This window comes from Condylura cristata, unplaced genomic scaffold (genome assembly GCF_000260355.1).
Source record: "Condylura cristata isolate star-nosed mole 26May11 unplaced genomic scaffold, ConCri1.0 scaffold00040, whole genome shotgun sequence".
Taxonomy (NCBI): Eukaryota; Metazoa; Chordata; class Mammalia; order Eulipotyphla; family Talpidae; genus Condylura; species Condylura cristata.
Genome location: NW_004567141.1, coordinates 5,717,373 through 5,735,957, shown reverse-complemented (window position 1 = coordinate 5,735,957; position 18,585 = coordinate 5,717,373). Strand labels below are relative to the sequence as shown.

Genomic DNA, 18,585 nt, shown 5'->3' with positions numbered 1-18,585 from the left:
CCATTCCGGGACAGGAGAGGAGGGCCTATGAACTTGGCCCTCAGGGACAAACACCCCCACACACACATCAATCAGCCTGCGGCCCTGGGTCAGACCTCCATTAGCACTAACCAGCCTGGACAAGAGGCAGACACCACCGGGCTAGGCCTAAGGGTGATAAGCCCAGATTGAATCACTGTGGCGGGGGGAGCCGGACACCCAGGGACATGAGACAGCTACAAGATTAGCCGAGGAGCCGTGCAAGTGTGGGCTATTGCAGGAGGTGGGTAGGTGATTGGAAGTGATGGGGCTGGGGGGGACTGCTCCTCCCTAGCTCGCATGGAAGGTGGGGGCAGGGCTCAGGACCCCTGCTACCATGTGGATAGGGAACCTCACCCAGCCTCTGTGCTGGAAGAAGCCTCTAGCCCCTCAGTAAGGCCAGGAGTATTCTTGGGGGGGGGTAGCAAGAGCCCACTTCTTCCCTTGGGCAAAAGGGGACAGGCAAATAACTCTCTCCCTAGGAAAGCGCCACCTTGCCTGGTCCCAGGCCTCTGAGTGCCGATCTCAAAGCACCTAAAGCCAGAGGTGACCGAGCAGGGATCTGACTCCCTCACCGTTCCCTGCTACCTGCACACACACACCTCTCTCTCACCCATTTGTTCTGCTCTGTGCTTGGTGTCCTGGGCCCATCAGTACAAAGAAGACTCATCCCACCAGTGCCGCCATCTTGTTCCCCAACACCCAACCTCCGTCCCTCACCCTGCAGCCTTCCTAAACATGAACTAGAGAGGTGGGTCACTCGGGCCCGAAGGCCTGGGAAACTGGATCAGAGGCCGCCCAGCACCAGGTGAACGTGGTGACCATGAGACTGGGATTGAGACACAGGTGGAGGTGACAGCTGCATGGAGTGGGGGTAGGTGGCAGAGGGCAGCCGAGACGGGTGCTGGGTGGGATGCCGGAACACCATCCCCCAACCTCGGTCCCAACACCTCCCTCCCTGAACCATGTCATCCCAAAAACTGGCAAGGGACACAACCAAGGGATAATAAATATAATTACTATGACAGAACTCTGCCTGGAGAAGCAGGCATGTCCTCCATTCCCAGCTCCACCTGTCCCCTCCTGCATGCTGAGGGAGTTAGATGCTTTGAGATTACCCCAGAGCTGCTGGGAGCTATAGGGCTCCTGGGGCGGCGGGCCCCAGTATCCTGGCCACCCGGCCCCAGCCCCCGCTCGGCCCTTAGCCTAGGATGTCCAGGTAGACGGGGGGCGCCTGGGCCAGGGCTTGCAGCCTGGCGTGCACATCCTTGATGCTGTGGCGCTGCTGGGGTTCCCGCTGCCAGCAGCCCCGCATAATGGCATAGACCTCCGGAGGGCAGGCGCGGGGCCGCTCCAGTTCCCGTCCCTGCGTGATGCACTCGATCGCCTGGGCCACAGGAGGGAGAGAAAGAGTGCACAGGGGGCTGCAAGCAGGCAGGTGCACCAACCCCGGCCTCGCCTCCCGCCCTCACAAGTCTGGACCTCTAGGGGAGGGATGATCTAAAAGGATGCGTGAGCCCTCCGATTTCTTTCCTCTCCGACTTCTTTCCTCTCCGACACTGAGCAGGATTAGGGCTCCACTCTGAGAAGACTGGGCTGGGAGTAGGGCTGAAATCAGGCCCTCAGAAGACAGGCCAGATGGGCTGAGGAAGGGGAGGGGCCAAGGTATTTGCCAAATCCATCCGTTTAGTGTGGAAGGCTGGAGAGAGGAGGGGAAAGGTCCTCCACCCCTCAGTCCAGAAGGCAGAGAGAACAGAGCAGGATTGCAGATTAACATGGCCTCTCACGCCTGGAGAAAGGGCTAGATAGGTAGGTACTAATCTTTGGGAACCTAACTCCTCTGAAAAGAAGCTGCAGCAGGAAAAGTCAAGGCTAGACTCCAGGAAGGACTACAGAACAGCTGAGGGAGCCAGAGGAGAGGTGGTGGTGGGAGGTGGTTGAAGCAGAGCCTGGAGCTCTTCCCCCTTTCTGCCCCCTCCCCATTAGAGACTTGGGTTATGAGCGGCACTAATTCCATTCCTTCTCTCAGTGCTTGAGAAAATTAAAATCTATAACCCTCTCCCCCACCCCAGCAGCCTCCCGGGAACAGACTGCATTAGGAGGAGAAATGGAAACTGACAGCTGCGAGCCAAGGCGGGGGTGGGGGAGCTGCTCTGGGAGGCAGAACACCTGGGGCTCGGGGCTCTGCTATGTGTGTGTGGGGGGGGACGGTCCTCCCCACTGTCTGACCTGCAGCCTTCCTGCTGCAGCGCCAGGCCCTCTTGAATGTGCTCTCCCCATGCCTCTCCACTCCACCCTGATAGCGCCTACTACTAGGTCTGTAAAATGCAGCTAGGGACGGGCCTGGGCTCCACTATGAAGCGCTTTGAGGTTTCCCAGGCTCAGGGAAGTAAATGGAAGCAAGAACAGAAGAGGGGAGCAATGCAAGGAGAGAACGGAGCCTGCAGCAGGGCTCGCAGAGTTGGCAGGATGCAGGTGGGTGCCTGGGGGCAGGTGGAATGAGGCAGGAGGAGGGCTGAGCTCCCTGCCCCGCGGGAGAAGCTGACCTCGGTGTTGGAGAGCTGGTACCAGGGCTGCTTGCCGTAGGTGAAGATCTCCCAGAGCACCACGCCGAAGCTCCACACGTCGCTCTCGGCGGTGAACTTGCGGTAGAGGATGCTCTCGGGCGGCATCCAGCGGATGGGCAGCATCGTGCGGCCCCCCACCTGCGGCGGCGGCGCGCGCGTCACCTCCAGGGGGCGCCCGCCCGCACAGCCCCAGCCGGAGCCGCCCCGCCCCCTCGCCCCACCATTAAAAATAAATAAGCGCGGCTCTGCGCGCCCGGGCTAAGAGGGAAAAACCGATGGTGCCGTTGCTGTCCGGGGCAGAGGAGACAGACCCTCCTCCACCGGGGGAGGCGCGAGGAGGCAGCAGGGGAGTTAAAAACCAGAGCAGGCGTCTCAGACCCCCCTCGCCGAGGAAGAGGCGGCGGGGCCGGCCAGGGCAGGCCGCGGGAGCGGCGGGGGTTCGGTGGGGACTGGGGTGCTGGGTGTTTTACAGTTTAGATGCGGGGGAGGGAGGGACGGGCGGGGGGAAGGAGCCCTCACGCGGTAATAGTCGGTGCTGTAGATGTCCCTGCTCATGCCGAAATCCCCGATCTTCACCACCAGTCCCTGCCCCACCAGACAGTTGCGGGTGGCCAGGTCCCGATGCACGAAGTGCAGACTGGCCAGGTACACCATCCCGGCAGCGACCTGGCTGGCCACAGCCAGCAGCTGACCCAGGCCCAGGGGCCCTGCGGCCACATCCTCCCCAGCAGCCAGCAGCTTGGCGTCAGGTCCGTGGGACCTGAAGTGAGAGGAGGGGAACCCCGAGGAGATTGAGGAAGGGGAGTCAGAGAGCCAGAATGGAAGAGGGGTGGAGGAAATAGGGAGAAGGAAAGAACTGAATGGTAGGGGCTGGGGTCGGGGCCAAGTCCCCCCCAGTCTCCAGGTGTATACATCTCCAGGGCTTCCACCAGGACCCATGCTTTCCTAAGAGGCCCCCTGAACTCCAACACCAGCATCCAGCTGCTACTGACCCCCGCATTTCTTGCCATAGACACCTGGGACTCAGCCCTTCGCCAAGCTGAGCTCAACATCACCCCTAAGCCACCCCAGCCACAGACAACCTCCCCCACCAGGTTCTGAGGCCCAAATCTGGGAGACCTTGACTCCTGTCTCTCTCACCTTTGCCCTCAATATCCATACCTTCCTTCTAGAGGTTTCCAGGATGCCCTCCTCCTCGCAGCCATGACTCCATCTAAACCCTTGATCACTCATTTCCAGTCCCCAAAGCTCCTGCTTCTGTACCTTTGCCAGAGCTGCTGGTTGTCAGTACTGCCCTTTCCTACTCTCCTCGTCCACTCAAAAATGGGTACTTTGGGGGGGGGGATACTTTTTTGAAGTACTTGTTAAATATCGCAATGTGCCAAAGCTAAAGGGGAGAGTAGGTGCCTGTGAGGGTCGCAGACGTGCAGTCGGGGAAAAGTAGGGAAACCCTCCTGGAGGAAGAGGCTTTTAAGTGGAGGCTGAGGCTCTGAGGAAGAGAGGTAGGTAAGCCATATGACAGGGGCGGGGCTGGGCCGGGTGACAGGTGACCCAGGAAGGAGACCCAGGCAGAAGGAATTGTTAAGTACAGAGGTGCAGGGGGAGAAGGAGCGCGAGTCCCCTAGGGAAGTCTTCCAGAATCACAGCTTCCCGCTCTGAGTCCGCCTGTGCTCAGCAAGCATTCAGAGCTGCTTTTGCCACAGCCTGAACCCCAGATGACCTGCTCTCCCACACCCAGCACCAAGCCAACCCTGTAGCTGGTGAGCAAGGGGGCCCCTCTGGCCAGTCTATCCACCTTGTACATCAGGCGTGGCCCCTTCCCGACACACCCCTGAGGATAACCTCAGCCAGAGCCTGGGCCCCTCCCAGCTGAGTTCCCAGCCTAACTGCAGGAACAACCCTTTACTCCCACAGCGGTGTTGGGAACCAAAGCATGACCATCAACTAGACAACCACCTAGTACTTTCTCATCCAGAGCCACGGGCCCTATCGCCTCTTCCTGGGGGAAACTGAGGTCAGAGGGGAAAGCTATTTGGCAAAGAAGGCCTTCTCACCCAGCTCTCTATGCATAAGCACAGCTGGCTTAGAAAGATGAGCTATAAAGTCTGCCACACAGGCCTGGAGTCAGGAGGTACCTGGTAAGCGCTGTTGGGGTTCTCCACACCCTGGCTTCCGCACCCCACACACAGCTGCACACCCCCTGTGTGGAGCCCGCCATCCTGAGGTTGAGCCCGACTCCTGCTAGTGTAACCTCCCTGACTAGAGTGGCTCTGCCCTTCTCCAGGACCATCCCTATATGCACCCATCTGGCTCCTCAGCCCCTGGGAACAGGAATGGTGCTCTCCTGTTCTCTGGTGTCCCTGCCCCACCCCCCACCCTCCTGAGTTTCAAAGACAAGCAGGGTGTGCCCCAAAGGAAGGGAGGGGGGTGGATCAGGCCAGGAGAGTCCAGAGAGGCACTACACCTGAGGAAGCGGTTGAGATCGCCATGCCTCATGTACTCGAAGACCATGAGCAGAGGGCGGCCCTCGGTGCAGACCCCAAAGAAGCGCACGATGTGCTGGTGCTGCAGCACGGTGAGCAGCTGGGCCTCTCGCTGGAAGTCCTGCCTCGCACTCTCGGACACCTCCTTCAGCGCCTGGAGAGCCCGCAGGGACAGACCCCAGTGCAACCAGCCCAACCCTCCACGCCCTGCTGTGGCTCCCCAGCCCCATGTTGGAGCCCTGAGGGCCCTGGACCCGTTTGCCCACCACCACCACCACCCTGTCCTGGGTTGGTGAGATCCGGAGGTGGGGTCCAGACCTGCAGGGTGGCGGGGTCTCACCTTGACGGCCACCAGCATCTTGTCCTGCTCAGGCAGCAGGTTGTGGCACTCGGCAAGGAAGACCTTCCCAAAGGCGCCCTCGCCCAGCTCCCATTTGAGCACAATGTCTCGGCGCTTGATGTGATGGACACCTGGAGAGGACTTGTAGGCTTAGACTCGCGGTCGAGGGAAGGACGAGGCAGGGCAGCCGGCAGGGCTGTGGGCTATCCACAGGTGTGGGCCCAGGCGTGAATGGGGGGGGCGGAAATTGAGCTCCTTCACCGAGCTCCACGCCATGGCATGGAAAGGGGAGGACTGGCATGAGAAGGACAGCTCAGCCTGGGCCGAGGCAATGGCACAGGGGCTTCTGTGCACCACACGCATGCACAGGTCCACCCTCCCCAGACTCTGCAGGACTCCTCACAGGCATCGCTGAAGTATTGTGGGTTCTCAATGATGTGGCCTTGGAGTCCAGAGCCTTTGCCCTCCGTGGGGGATAAGGAGCTGCCACCCAGTGTCATGAAATGCAGGGACATGGCCAGTCCATCCTCCGGAGCTAGCACAGCAGGGCCTAGGGAGAAAAAGCCACACAGGGGGTCATGTCCAAGGCACATGCTTGCCCTCGCCAAGCTGCAGACGCCAGGTGAGCCCGCCCATAATGTGCAGGGGAGAAAAGGAGACACAGAAACAGGGCAGGGGGAAAGGGAGGCACTGCGGCCTTTCTCTGTCTGGCTTCTCTCCAACCCCAGGCCCCCAGGGCCACCGAAGAACTCCCCCACTGCTCCCCCAGCTCAGACCTCCCAGACCCACTTAATGTTTGACTACAGTCCAGCCACCAATTAGCAGTCGCCGCCTCTGAAACTCCCCCTGCACCAGCCAGCCACACTCACACTCACACGTCCCTCAGTCAGGGGGCTAGGACAGCCCCCCATCCAGAGCACAGAGCCAAAAATCAGAAGGAATAAGCCGGTAGGACAGTCTGACAGAAAGCCTCTCTGTGGCCCCCCACTCACGGTTGATCCCAAACTTGTTCCTCCGTCCACATTTGTTGAGCACAAGGAACAGCGTAGAAAGGAAGAGGCAGGCGAAGACAGCCAGGCCCACGGCCACGGAGACCTGGGGGTGGGGGTGGTTAGCGCTCTCCTCTCTCACAGCTGCCCCAGAGCACACTTGCTCCATCCTGCAGAGGAACCCGGAGCCAGGCCCCCAGGTCCTGATGCCTCTCCACTGGCCCTGGACCACAGCCAGGAGGCAGAGCCGGCAGAGCGCAGGCCAGCCTGCAGAGATTGCTATGCCCTGACCAGAGTGACAAGCAGATGGGCCCGAGCCTGGCCAGGAGACCCCAATACTGCATAGGTTTCTACTTCCCAGCTCACCCCAAAAGGTGTTTCATCCTTCTTCTCCACTGGGTCTCCAGTCGTGCTATTAGTGTCTGTGGGGACACAGGGCAGGAAGGGTAGGCCTTGGTGCAGTCTCCCCAACAACTCCCCACCTTGTTCCCTGTGCACCCCTCAAAAGACAGGTCGACTCTACCCTCTGCCCAGCCTTGTTCCAGGGACCAGACACAATCTGCCCTCCAGCCTGGGCTACTCACCCACTGGTGAGAAGGAGACTGCAGCAGGAGGGAGGAGAGAAAGCAGTCAGATGGGGAGGAGAGCAGGGAGTCCCCTTCCCCTCTGGGGCTCCTCCCTTCAAAGGGGAGATGGGTGGGAGGGGAGCTTGGGGCTGCCGGACCTCAGGAGAAATGCGCATGGCCCTTTTCCAGCTGGCATGGCTGTCCCAGTGCCAGGCTCTCTCTCCAGGCTTTCCAACTTCTGGGGGCGTGGGGGTGTGTGTCAGAATCACAGCGGAAGTGGGCCCGTCCCCAGGTGGCAGCCAGGGAGTGGGGGCAGGGTTCAGGGTGGCTCTCGCACCGGGGATGGGGTCCTCTGGGTTGAACTCAAAAGGGTTGTCCATGAAAGCAACCGTGATGGACGCCGAGGCCTGGCCGGAAGGGTTGGTGGCCAGCAGTGTGTAGTTGCCGTTGTTGACGTGGGTGGGCTGATTGAGGCGCAGACAGCCGTGCCGCACAGTCTCGTTGGCCAAGGGCTCCAGGAACTCGGTGAAGATGAAGCCGGTCTCGTTGAGCACAGAGCCGTTGAAGAGCCAGCGCAGCGAGGGCGCGGGCTGCCCGTCCACCGAGAAGGGGATGCACCAGTGATGCAGCTCTACTGCGGGGTGCAGCTGCACGCTGGCCGGGACTGTGGGCCGGAGACAGTGGGGAGGAGTCAGGGGGCAGCCGCAGGCGTGCCCCACCTGTGCCCCACCTGTCGGGGTAGGGGTAGTGCAGAGGGAGGGTCTGAGATAAACTGGAAGGCAGGCCCAAAATAATTCACAAGGAGAGACATTTATCAGGCAGCAGATCATAAAATGTAGCGACAGGGCCCTTCCTGGTGGCACAAGGGGTCAAGTCTCAGCACTACGAAGTGTGAAGCTGTCCACAGCCGCTGCAGCAGAGTTCTAAATCCCCTGGCCGGGAGCTGACCCACATGGCACAGCAGACCTCTCCTGTCTGGCTCGCTGCTCCCCTCAGTCAATCTGCCTGTTCTGCTCCCCACTGTACCTCTGCTGAATTCTCTCACCGTAACTATACCCCAGCTCTTGTATGCATACATAAATTAAATAAATCTTTTTTAAAAATAAATAAATAAGTAAAAGGTAGAGGCGTAAGAAATGTCCACAGTGAATCTAAAGCAAATGTGTAATAACCCAGAGGAGTAGGGTGCCAGCTCGTGAAATGAAACATGAAATCTTTTGGACAAGGAAATAGAAAAATTAAGTGTGATTAAACTTAAGAGAATGAGGAAGGGGGTCTTTGCATTAAATAAGCAAAAATAAGCAGTCAAAAACTGGCTTAGATGAAATCGATACAGATCTAGCCTGGTAAAGAAACAAAAGCCCCTCACCCACTGAAATAAGCACACTGTAAACATACCAGTCACTACTGAAGCCCCAGCCGGCGCACCCTAGACTGTTCAGCAGAGCTGAATCACTACAGCCTCTCCCGCTAACACCAGGGATCTTACAAATACAATGTGGAGCGGAAGGAACCAGACGCGAAACACCTGCAGTACGATTCCACCGCCCTAATGGCAAGAATAGGTGAGACTAGAGGTGAAACTTGGATAGGGACAAATACTTACATAAGGTTATTTTTAAAATCAAAGGAATGATCGCACAAAAGTCAGAAGGGGGTAGAGGACAGGCCGGGGAGGAGGGCTGGTGGGAACTTCGGCTGTCCTTCAAAGCGCTCATGTTCTCTGTGGATGTCTACGTGCTATTTCACAACAAAGGAAAATTGTAAAAAGAAGAGGATGGGTGTAATTTGTGGGCAGGGCTAGAGAAACTAGACGGCAAGCCTAAAGAGGAACTCTGGTGGAGAATTTCTTGTAAAACCAAGAGCCAGGGCAATGGTGGATGGTCATGAGGACACAGAGCAGACCAAGGCGCGGAGCAGCTGGTGCCTAGGGCCTCAGGTAGGGAGGCCTGGACAGGGGCCAAAAAGAAATCCATCTCTGTCTCTCTGGCCTGACGAGACCCAGTTCTTCCCCCAAAGGATCAGGTTTTCATGGGAATCTGGAAACAGCTGGGTGGGAGCAGCTGTGGAGACCCACATACCGCTCCTTGCTCCAGCTCCCCCGACCCCACCCCATTTCAGGGAAGGGAGGGGCGGCCGCAGGCCAGGCACTGGGACTCACAGGACACGTTGACCTGGACAGAGACTTCAGCCCGGCCCACGTCGTTCTCTGCCCAGCATGTCACATTCTTCCTATTGAGGTCACTGGTGACGTTGGCCAGGGTCAGCCCCAAGGACGGCAGATCCCCAGATTGCTGGGTCAGGGAGAGAAGTGAAAATCAGGAAGAGCTTTGGCTGCCCGGGGACTGGGCAGGTAGGTAGGGCTGACGTCTTTGGGGAGTCCCTCTGACTCCAGGTAGAAAAGAGGAGACCTGGGAGAGGAAGGGAAGGAGGAGTGTGGGAGGGATAGCAGAGGGCAGCTCCTTTAGAGTCTGTTGGGGCCTGGCCCCTGAACCACCTACTCCATGGTCCAGAAAGTCTAGAATATCACCAATAACCGCAAAACAGGCACAAAGTACCCCAAACCAAAACCAGCTATCTGAGCAGCTAAACAGGTGTCATGAATCCCCAGTTCACAAACTGACACACAACTCACGGAGAACCAAACCCTCATCCCTCCTCTTTTACATGCTGTTCTCCAAACTTAGTCTCAACCTAAAAGGGACGAGAAACAAAGAGAGGTGCGGATGACGGGCAGCCGCAGAGGCCACCGCAACATGTGGTCTCCTGTGACCACTGAAAACAGGGAGCAGCGTTTCAGAGACAAAGTGGCTGATTCTGAATCATCAGTGCAAGATTGAATCAGGTTCAGAGTCTCCTCCTAAGAAGTTATGTAACTGTACGGCAATCATATTGTAGCTGAAGCATAGTTTTCTTGTTTTGTAAGCAGAAAAAGTAGATAAATGGATCTTTTCACATTTGAGAAAGCTATGTGCATGAAAACGATTGAAGCTGTGGACAAACTCATTTAACTGGAAGTTTTGTAAACGTGGTATCCCTTGAATAAAGGACAGAGGAGAAGTTTTCTGGGCTCCTATTACAAGGTGTGCCTTCAAGGATCCCAGATCTATCTCTCATACAAACTCCATGAAGCCCTGCCCTGCTCTGAGCTTCTCTGGCCTGTCCACTTCCTCCGAATCACCCTGGGGTGTGGGATCCCTTTGAGCTGCTCTGTCCCACTTCATTCTCCCAGGATAGTCAGTCTCCCCTCCCCACCAGGGTGTGACATTTCTATAGGAAGTTTTAGAAAAAAACAAATGGTAGCAAGCATGTACATCTCCCAGTGAAGAAGGCAAAGACCCAGAATTTCTCCACACACATCTCTACATAGAGGGTCATGGTCAACTTCTTGCTTCTGCCTCGTTCCCTTTCCAGTGCTCACTCTAGGTGGCTTTGGCCTCCGGGATGGGAGAAGCCACTCAGTGGCCAGTGGTCTGACTACCAGGCCTGAACTGCCTGCTCAGGTTTCCAGCAGTTTCTCCTTCAATATTGTTCCAGGAACTTAGAGCAAGTTAGGGGTTGACTCCCCACCCAAAATTGAGGGCCTCCAAACTGAACAACACCGCCTGACCCCACTGGCCAGCCTCCTCCTAGTGGTCAGACCTGTGTGCCCATCCGTGTGGGCGGCTTTTGGGGTAGCCACACCCTACTCTCAGCCCCTGCTGCCCTTGCCAACGTGCCCTCCTGAATCACCGTGGCTACTCCTGGCTGCCAGTCCCAGCCTGAGGACAAAGGGCAAGGGCTGGGAAGGTGCCCAAAGACATGTCTGGAAAACAGCGATAGAGGCCAAAGAATACCCAGAGGCAGGCAGACCATCAGAAGGCCAGCATGTCCATCTCCTCAGTGTACGGGTAAGACCAAAGTGCAGGCTGAATGAGAGTTTTTCCAAAAGTCACTCCAAGAATGAGTTAGTGAGGAAGCTGGAACCAGACACCTGCCTCCCTACTATGTGCTCATCCTACACCCAAGAGGATGTCGCTTCCAGAACTTTCAAAAAAGCCTAGAAGGTGCCCCCCAAGAATGCCCCTAAAGTACCAGATATTGTGCCCCCTCTCTGGCCTTCAGTTTCCTTATCTAGACGAGGGGGAGGAGAAATGGTCTGTTGAGCCCCTCGGGGCTCCAACAGGTGAGGGCCTGGGGACCCCTGACCTTCCAGCTGGCATCCCATTCCCAGAGGGCCTTCGGGTCCTTCGGGGGAAAATCTGCAGAGCCCGGGCCCCTGGGGGCCGTATACTCCGGACTTCCCCACAGTGTGAGCCTCAGGGTCCCTCCATCCCTCTCCATCTATGAGCTGCTTATTCATTGTCCCTCTTTCCCTGGTTTTGGTCTTGTACCTAGCCTGGACTCTGTGGGGCCAGGGTGCAGGGAGTTGGGGAGCAGGGGGGCTGCTCACAGTCACAGTGGCGGACTCCTCCAGGTCTGCCAGGATCCAGCCGGCCTGCTGCAGGCCCCGCCCCGCCACCTGGCACTGCAGCCACACGTCGTCCCCCACGTCTACAGAGGCATTGGGCATCCGGACCTTCAATGTGGGCACGCCTGGTCACCCAGGGCGCCGGAGGGGTGTTAGTACAGAAGTGGCCTCAAAACCCCATCCAGTGCAGTGTGCCTCCCACCCACCTCGGGGGCCCCAAACCTCCTGACCCTTTAGTTTCTCCCAGCTCCTGCCAGTGTTCCCCAGATCCCGTCAGTGCCTGCTCCCCAAGCCCCACCCAGCATGCAGCACCCTTCCCAGTCACTCCTACCTCTAACACCTACCGCAGCTGGTGTTGGCCATGAGGGCCAGGGGCCCCTGCCCAGGACACTGCAGCTTCTGTTCTCGGAGTCCACCCAGACCCTCTTCCTCCCAGCGCTGCAGCCAGCGCAGGGCACAGGAACAGTGCAGAGGGTTCCCCGACAGGCCCCTGGCAGTTTGGGGGACACCAGCACAGTTAGGGAACGGGCAGGTGGTGGGTGAAGAGTGACAAGAGAAAGGGAGACAGTCAGACAGCAGGGTGAATGTCTGGAGGTGGAGGAGGGTGGGCCTAGGAGAAAGTGGCCGCCCCAGGGACCAGCCAAGTGAGGGCTCTGAGAGCCGTGAAAGGGAGTGAAGGGCACTGCTTCCTGGGGGGGCTGCCACCGGGGGTGCACTGCATCCCATCTTGCCCAGGTGCACAGTGTGCTGGGAAAGTGGGGCCACGCCCCTGGGCACAAGCAGAGAGACTATAGGTCTCCTCAGCACAGCCCAGAGCTTCCTTGGCTCTCGGCCCCCAAACTCCATGCACCCCCAGGTCAATAACCCCCCAGCAGGCAATCCCTCAGCCTCTACTTTGATGGGGGTTCACAGGTATGCACAGGGCCCCCATCTCAGCTCATAGCGGAACCGGCAGCCCCCAGGGACATTCTTCCCCACGGCACCCCACAAAGTGCCCTCTTGGCCATGGAAGCCCCTACTCACAGTTCCTGCAAAGAGAGGCCCTGGACGGTTTTCCAGGAGAGAGACTCCAGGGCATTGAAGGAGAGATTCCTAAGGGGGTTGAGACAGACAGAACCCTGAGGCCGCCCTCACTCTGACCCAGGCCAGGAGGGAGGAGCCCCGAAGCTGACAGCTGGCTTCCCCTCCCAACCCTGCCAACCAGAACCGCAAGGTTAGGCTCTTCCAGTCCCACTCTTCTCTCTGGGATAACAAGGGTTAACCCCACTTAACCCCCTCCCCACACCCCAGGGAGGGGTCTAAGGGAACAGCCGCTGCCCCCTCCCCCACCCTTGGCCCCAGCTGGCAAAGTGCTGAGGCCCCAGCTGGGGGAAGGGGCTCCATCTGCATTCCCCTCCCCACAGTGGGGCTGGGTGGAGGAGGGCAGAGACAGGCTCCCACACTCCTTGCCCCCTACCGGATGACAAGGGTCTCAAAGTGCTCCCTCAGGTCCCCTCCTCGATTGTCCTTCCTTCCCCTCCCTGGCACTAAGGAAAGTGGCCTGGAAGGGCCGGTCATGGTGAAGGAGAAAGTGAGCACAGTCATCAGCCAGCTCCCAGCACGGGAGAGTAGGTCCAAGCCCTCCTGCTCTGTGCCTTGCACCAGGCTGCCGCTCCTGGGCCCTCTGCCTCTGCGGGCCTGCCCTGCCCTCTGAACGGGCCTAGCTGTCCTCAGTGTGTGGGGGCTGGGTGAGAGAGGCACCACCAACACAGAGCTCAGGACAGTTACCCGCTTTGTCGCCAGACAGAGCCGGGTGTGGGCGCTGTCCTGCCGCGCACAGCTGTGTGGCCTCAGCTCAGAACATAACCTCTCTGACTCTCAGAATGCTTCTCCGCAGAAGATGGGGAGGACTCTCCCTCACCAGTCGACCGTGAAGAGTCACTGGCAGTAGCATTGACAGGTGTCCCTGAGAACATTTTTCACTGAAGCCCTGGTACAGTCGGTTGAAATATGTTCAGCACTCATTTTTTGCTGTTGCCAAATCACTGGACATACCAGTCTACAGTACCTGGCACCACTCCAAGGGTGGGAGATGGCAGCTCCCATCTCTTCCTACCTCTCCACCTGCCGTGGTGAGAGAGCTCCTGCCTGGGAAAGCCAGAGCCAGGGAGGGCTGGGAGATGGCAGCCGCACCAGGACCTGGAGCCCTGCTCCCGCCCATCCTCCCTTTGGACTGGAGCGCATCTGAACCCCAGGAAGCAAGCCGGGCAGGCATGAGAAGAGTCCCTGCAGCATGAAGCTTGGAATTGGGAGCACAAGGCCCTCAGGCTGGTGGGCGAAGCGTCCTTGAGGGGCGACATAGGGAGCCTCAGGAGAATGGGTGAAGCTACTTCCTCCACCAGCCCGGGGCCTTCAGCACAACAGTTCCCCAGGGACGAGCAAGCCCATTAGCCACCCATGTCTGGGTGTCCTCCCACCCCCTCTGCCCAGCCCCAGCCACTCACAGGCGATGGAGCCGAGGAGTAAAATGGAAGGCATCTGGCGCCACAAATCGGAGGCCGCTCCTCACGATGGTGCTGGGGGGTACAGCAGCGTCAGCCCAGGGCTGGGTGCCACTCTCCTGCGTGTCAGCCCCCGCCTGCTCTCCACGCCCTCAAAGCCTCCTCAGCTGCCTGGACCCCTAAGCCCCGGAGCTCTCTGACATCCACCAGCTCTTCCTCTCCAGCTTTCAAGTCCTCCCAGGTCCTAGGCCCTTGAGCCCCCCACCCCCAAGCTCTGGTTCGTAGGCCCTGTGCTGAGCCCCACACCCACACAATCCCTGGCCCCTCACAGGTTTCTCAGCTCCCCCAGGCCCTTCAGGTCACTCCGATCCAGACGCGGCAGATGCTCGTTCTCGATGTGGCTGTGGGAAGAGGGGAGGGCAGTCACACAGCGTTCCTGCGCCCACCCACCCCTCTCCCTCACAAGCACATGGGCACGTGTGCAGGCCTGCACGGTACACCCCATGATGCACGTCCACATGGACGCATAGGTGTGCGCACACAAATCACATCTCCTCACGTGCATCCTTACACCATCACACCTGCATACTCTCACATCTGCCGCACACAGATACACAGGCACAGAGGCATGAGCACACGCACAGATGCACCCTCCCACACGTCCGTGCGCACACGTGCACACAGTGCATGCCACACCCTCACACACAAGCATTTTTGTCCCTCATGTGCACACAGAAACATGCACCAGATCATTCTCAGCCAGGGTCCTGCCTGCACACGCTCAGCAGAGGGGCCGCACTGAAGCACTGGCTCCACAGAGAGCCCGGCTCTCCTGGCCAGGGCCCACCCAGCACAGAGGGAGCCCCACTGTCTACACACACGTGCCCGCAAACGTGCCTGTGCAGGGGCCGTTATCCCTGCTCACCCAAACAGCCACACACACCCCACCCTCCCCCACACTCACACACCACCCCTGTGCCCCCGCATACAACATTCAGTAGAGCAAGGAGCAGCAGAGAGGCTGGTAGCCAAGGACCCCTTGAAGCCCTCCCTGTCTTAGGAGGCGGCCAGGAAGGAGAGAGGGGCATTAAGAGGGGGGGTATAGAGACACAGACAGTGGCTGACACAGTGAGAGAGAGAGACGGGAAGGCTCGACCAGAGGTGGACAGTGGGGCAGAAAAACAAGAGAGACAGAGAGTTAACCAGAGAATTCCAAGAAGGAGAAACTGATGAGAGAAGCAGGCAAGAAGTGGAACAGATAAGGAAAGGGAGAGAGAGTCAGAGAATAGGACAGAGAATCTGAGAAAGCAAAATAGGGAGAGGAGAAAGAAGTCAGGATTGGGGGTGGCTGACCTCTGGGCCCTGCCCAGTTTCTTGGTCTGGCATGCCCAGAGTTCCAGAGAACTCAGCTGCCCTGCAGGGGCATGTCAGTGGGTGTGTGTTTCTCTCTCTGTCCCTGTTTCTCTCTCGCTCTCTGTCTCTCTCTCTCTCTCTCACACACACAAGCTCTACTCCCTACCTTCTACTTCCATAACCCATGGGAACCAGGAGCAGCCTGCGGGATCCCTTTTCACCTCCCCCTTTACCGGCTTCTACCCCAGTAAGACAGACAGGTGCTAGACACTTGGTCCCCTGAAGCCTCGGGAGTAACCTCCAGTGACCAGGGGAGAGTAGGTCCCTGTCCTGCCCACCCACCCCAGCCCTGCCCAGTTTAGAGCCATAGAGACCCTGGGAGGGGTGAGAACGGCTGGGTGTGTGCAAGCTGTCAGGCAACATACTCAAAGCTGCCTCATTCGTTTGGCTTCACAATCAATCTGTCTATTCCAGTCCATTATCTCCTCGTTAGCTCTGCGGGTGAGGGAGGAGGGGACCTGCAGTCGGAGGCAGGGGGTCAGGCTGCGGCCCCACCCAGAGGGACATCTCAGCTCACCACCCTTCCTATGTCTTAGTACCCAGCCAGCCTGTCCAGGCCCCCAAGCTCCAACCACTTTGGGACTGGAAAGGAACTGGGAAATGCCAGCACTGACAGGCTACCTGCAGGTGCCTGGGCCCTGGTTTGAAGGGCACTGGGGGTGGGAGCCTGGATCTCATGCCCCTCCCACCTTGCAGAGACCTAGGCCCAGGCTTGGCTGTCTCCCCTCCTCATGGTCTCCCTGGGGCCCACAGAGAGAGACTGAGTACTTTCCCGTTAATTACCACGAGATGCCCAAGGAACTCGGTGCCAATTATTGCAGGCTGCTCAAGTAACTTCCAGACAGTGATGGCTCCTGACTCAAATACCTTCCAACCCGGCACTGCATAAGGCCAGGTTTCTTGTCCACCAGAGTAGGATTTTTCTAGTAGTTCCTTCCCTTTCCTATAAGTCCTGCTGGCCCTGCAGTCACACAGTATATCCAAGTGTTTTCTTGCATCACCCGTGATACTTGAGGACCTCCAGGCCAGATTACAGAATAGTCCTATAGGTTTCACCAGCTGTTAAAAAGTACTTGAGTGTTTTGTAACAATTACTGCAGGATGTCAGACACTGCAGAATGCTGGAGATTCCTTCCGTCTTTGGGCCATGAAGGGAGGAAAATCTCTGGCCAGGGCCTGATTCCCTGCCCCAAGGAGGGAGACAAGGGTAGGAAGGGTGGTGGGGTGGAGACAGAGAACAGGAGAGAGGCTCTTTTCCTACATCCGAATCAAAATGCGGTGGGGGTTAGGGGTGGAGGAAATGGGAGCCAAGCGGAACCACCAAGCTGTCTCCTTGTCACCTCCCACCAACTTCGCTTCCAATTTCAGGTGCGGAACTGGTGTTGCCTGCCCCTCAAGAAGGGGCTGAGGCGGGTTTCCCCTGGAAAAAAGACATATTGGTAAGGGCGCCCAACTAAGGGGATCTCCAAAGCTAACCAACCCCCTCCACGAGGCAGGTTAGACTCCTGACCAAGCTCCAGAAAGCGGTTTCTAGAAGCTGGGGGCTCTCCTACCTAATCACGGAGAATCCCCTTTGCTCCCCACCAGCTAGCGCTCCAATTGTCCTGCACCCGAGGCAACTTCCAGACAATATGTACGGAGCTGCCTGCGCAGCGGCGGTCGCTGAGGGAAGCCCGTGCAGTCGAGGGCTGCGCGGTGCCAGCCTCTCGCCGCGGTGCCACCCTCCAGACCCGGCGAGCCGGAGGCGAGTCCGCGCCCTCGGGGCACGGCCAAGCCCGCCGGTTCCGCGCCCCTTCGCCAGCCGGACACTCACAGCTCGGTCAGGTTCTCGGCGCCCGGCAGGTGGGAGAGGCGATCCATGGCCCCAGCCCGGGTGCAGCGCAGGCCGGAAGGGCCGCTGGGGCAGCAAGCCTCGGGGCAGGGTGCGGCACCCGCAGATGCCAGCATCAGCCAGGCCAGCAGGCTGCCCGGCCCCGTGGCTGGGCCGTGCCCGCCGACCTGCCCGCGCCGTCCGCCTCGCAGCATCGCGGCGGCGCCCGCCTAGCCCCGGCCGGGCCGCCGTCTGTGCGCTCGAGGCAGCGACTGCGGGCCTCCCGCGACATGTGCGCTGGGCGGTGTTAAAGACCCAGTGGCCAGGAAAGGGCGGAGCCTGCGGCCCCCGCCCGGCCCCGCCCCGCCCCTCCGGCTCCAATCCTCCCTCTCCCCTCCTAACCCCAACTGTCCGCACCCCTCTGGTCCGCGGCGACCGTCTCCCCTCCCCCGCCCCAGTACGTTGTCCCCCCCAGCTGCGGGAGCGGCCGCCACAGAACGCTCCAGAAGAGTTCTAGGAAACTGGAAGTTGATACCTTGTTTCTCCCAATTTAAGGCAGCTGCATTTGGGGGGAGGACAGATGACTGAGCTGGAAAAGGTTTGCAGCCTAGGTCATCCTTGTCAGCCCCCAGCCTCAGACCTCCCTCCTCTCGGGGGGCGTGCCTGACGGAATGTGCGGTGCCACTTGCGGTAAACTAAACGAAATATTCTCTAGCCCCTAGGAAGTTAAGGAAGAGGGCCGAGAAGAGAACAAACGGGACCTGGGGAAGGAAGGAAGAAACGGCCGGGAAAGCGAAGGTGTCTCTCCAAACAGTCGGGGAAGGGACCGGGAGCCCAGTAGCCGACTTCCAGGAGAGGCCACAGGGTGGCGCTAGAAGCCCGGGCGCATAGGTGTGAGTTCCCGCGGGCTCGGGTGGGCAGGGGCGCTGTCTGCAGCCCCGACTGCGCTGCGCCGGGAGAGAGACCCAGTGTCAGCCCCTGACCAGGCCGGCTAGAGCTGGCCCCCAGGCCGGGTAGGGCCAAGCCGAGCTAGGCTGGCATCGATCGCCCTCTGACAAGAGCATCGATTTCCGCGCTGAGAAATTAATAGATCTTCTCTTAGCTCCTCGGACGCAGGAGCCGCCCGCGGTGGAGCTGGGACCGGTCGGTCCTAAGATGCCCTTAAGAGTCTGCCTCGGTATCCCTGGCACCCAAGGCGCCAGAGGACAGATCCTTGTCTTGCCCATCTCTCAAGTCTTTGGCGCTGAAGGAGTCTGTGCGTCTCAGGCTGAGGGGTGGGGAGAAGGTTACAGCAAAAAAGAGGAGTGCTGGAGGAGTCCTGGAGAGGAGCAGGCAGTAGTCTCAGGGAGCAGGCAAACGAAGCCCACAAAGTGCACTAGACAGGGCCCTCGCACAGACAGTGCCCCAATTCCCAGAGCCAGGGCAGACAGACTGACTGAGCAGCCTGAATTCAGGGGACAGAGGCGGAG

General features: G+C 59.0%; 1 protein-coding gene across 1 annotated transcript; it reads right to left on the bottom strand.

The window, feature by feature from the left end:
- Nucleotides 1–1,015: 1,015 nt before the first annotated feature.
- NTRK1 (neurotrophic tyrosine kinase, receptor, type 1) lies at nt 1,016–17,370 on the bottom strand. The gene is made up of 17 exons (XM_004693858.2): nt 17,120–17,370; nt 14,223–14,294; nt 13,897–13,968; nt 12,437–12,505; nt 11,758–11,903; nt 11,396–11,538; nt 9,125–9,257; nt 7,301–7,627; nt 6,982–6,999; nt 6,764–6,819; nt 6,401–6,503; nt 5,812–5,958; nt 5,409–5,539; nt 5,050–5,222; nt 3,105–3,345; nt 2,565–2,723; nt 1,016–1,405 (listed from the first exon to the last, which is right to left on the bottom strand). Exons 1-17 carry the CDS (start codon nt 17,329–17,331, stop codon nt 1,220–1,222), a joined length of 2,388 nt encoding a protein of 795 aa, XP_004693915.1. The 5' UTR covers nt 17,332–17,370; the 3' UTR covers nt 1,016–1,219.
- Between the last annotated feature and the right edge of the window lie 1,215 nt (nt 17,371–18,585).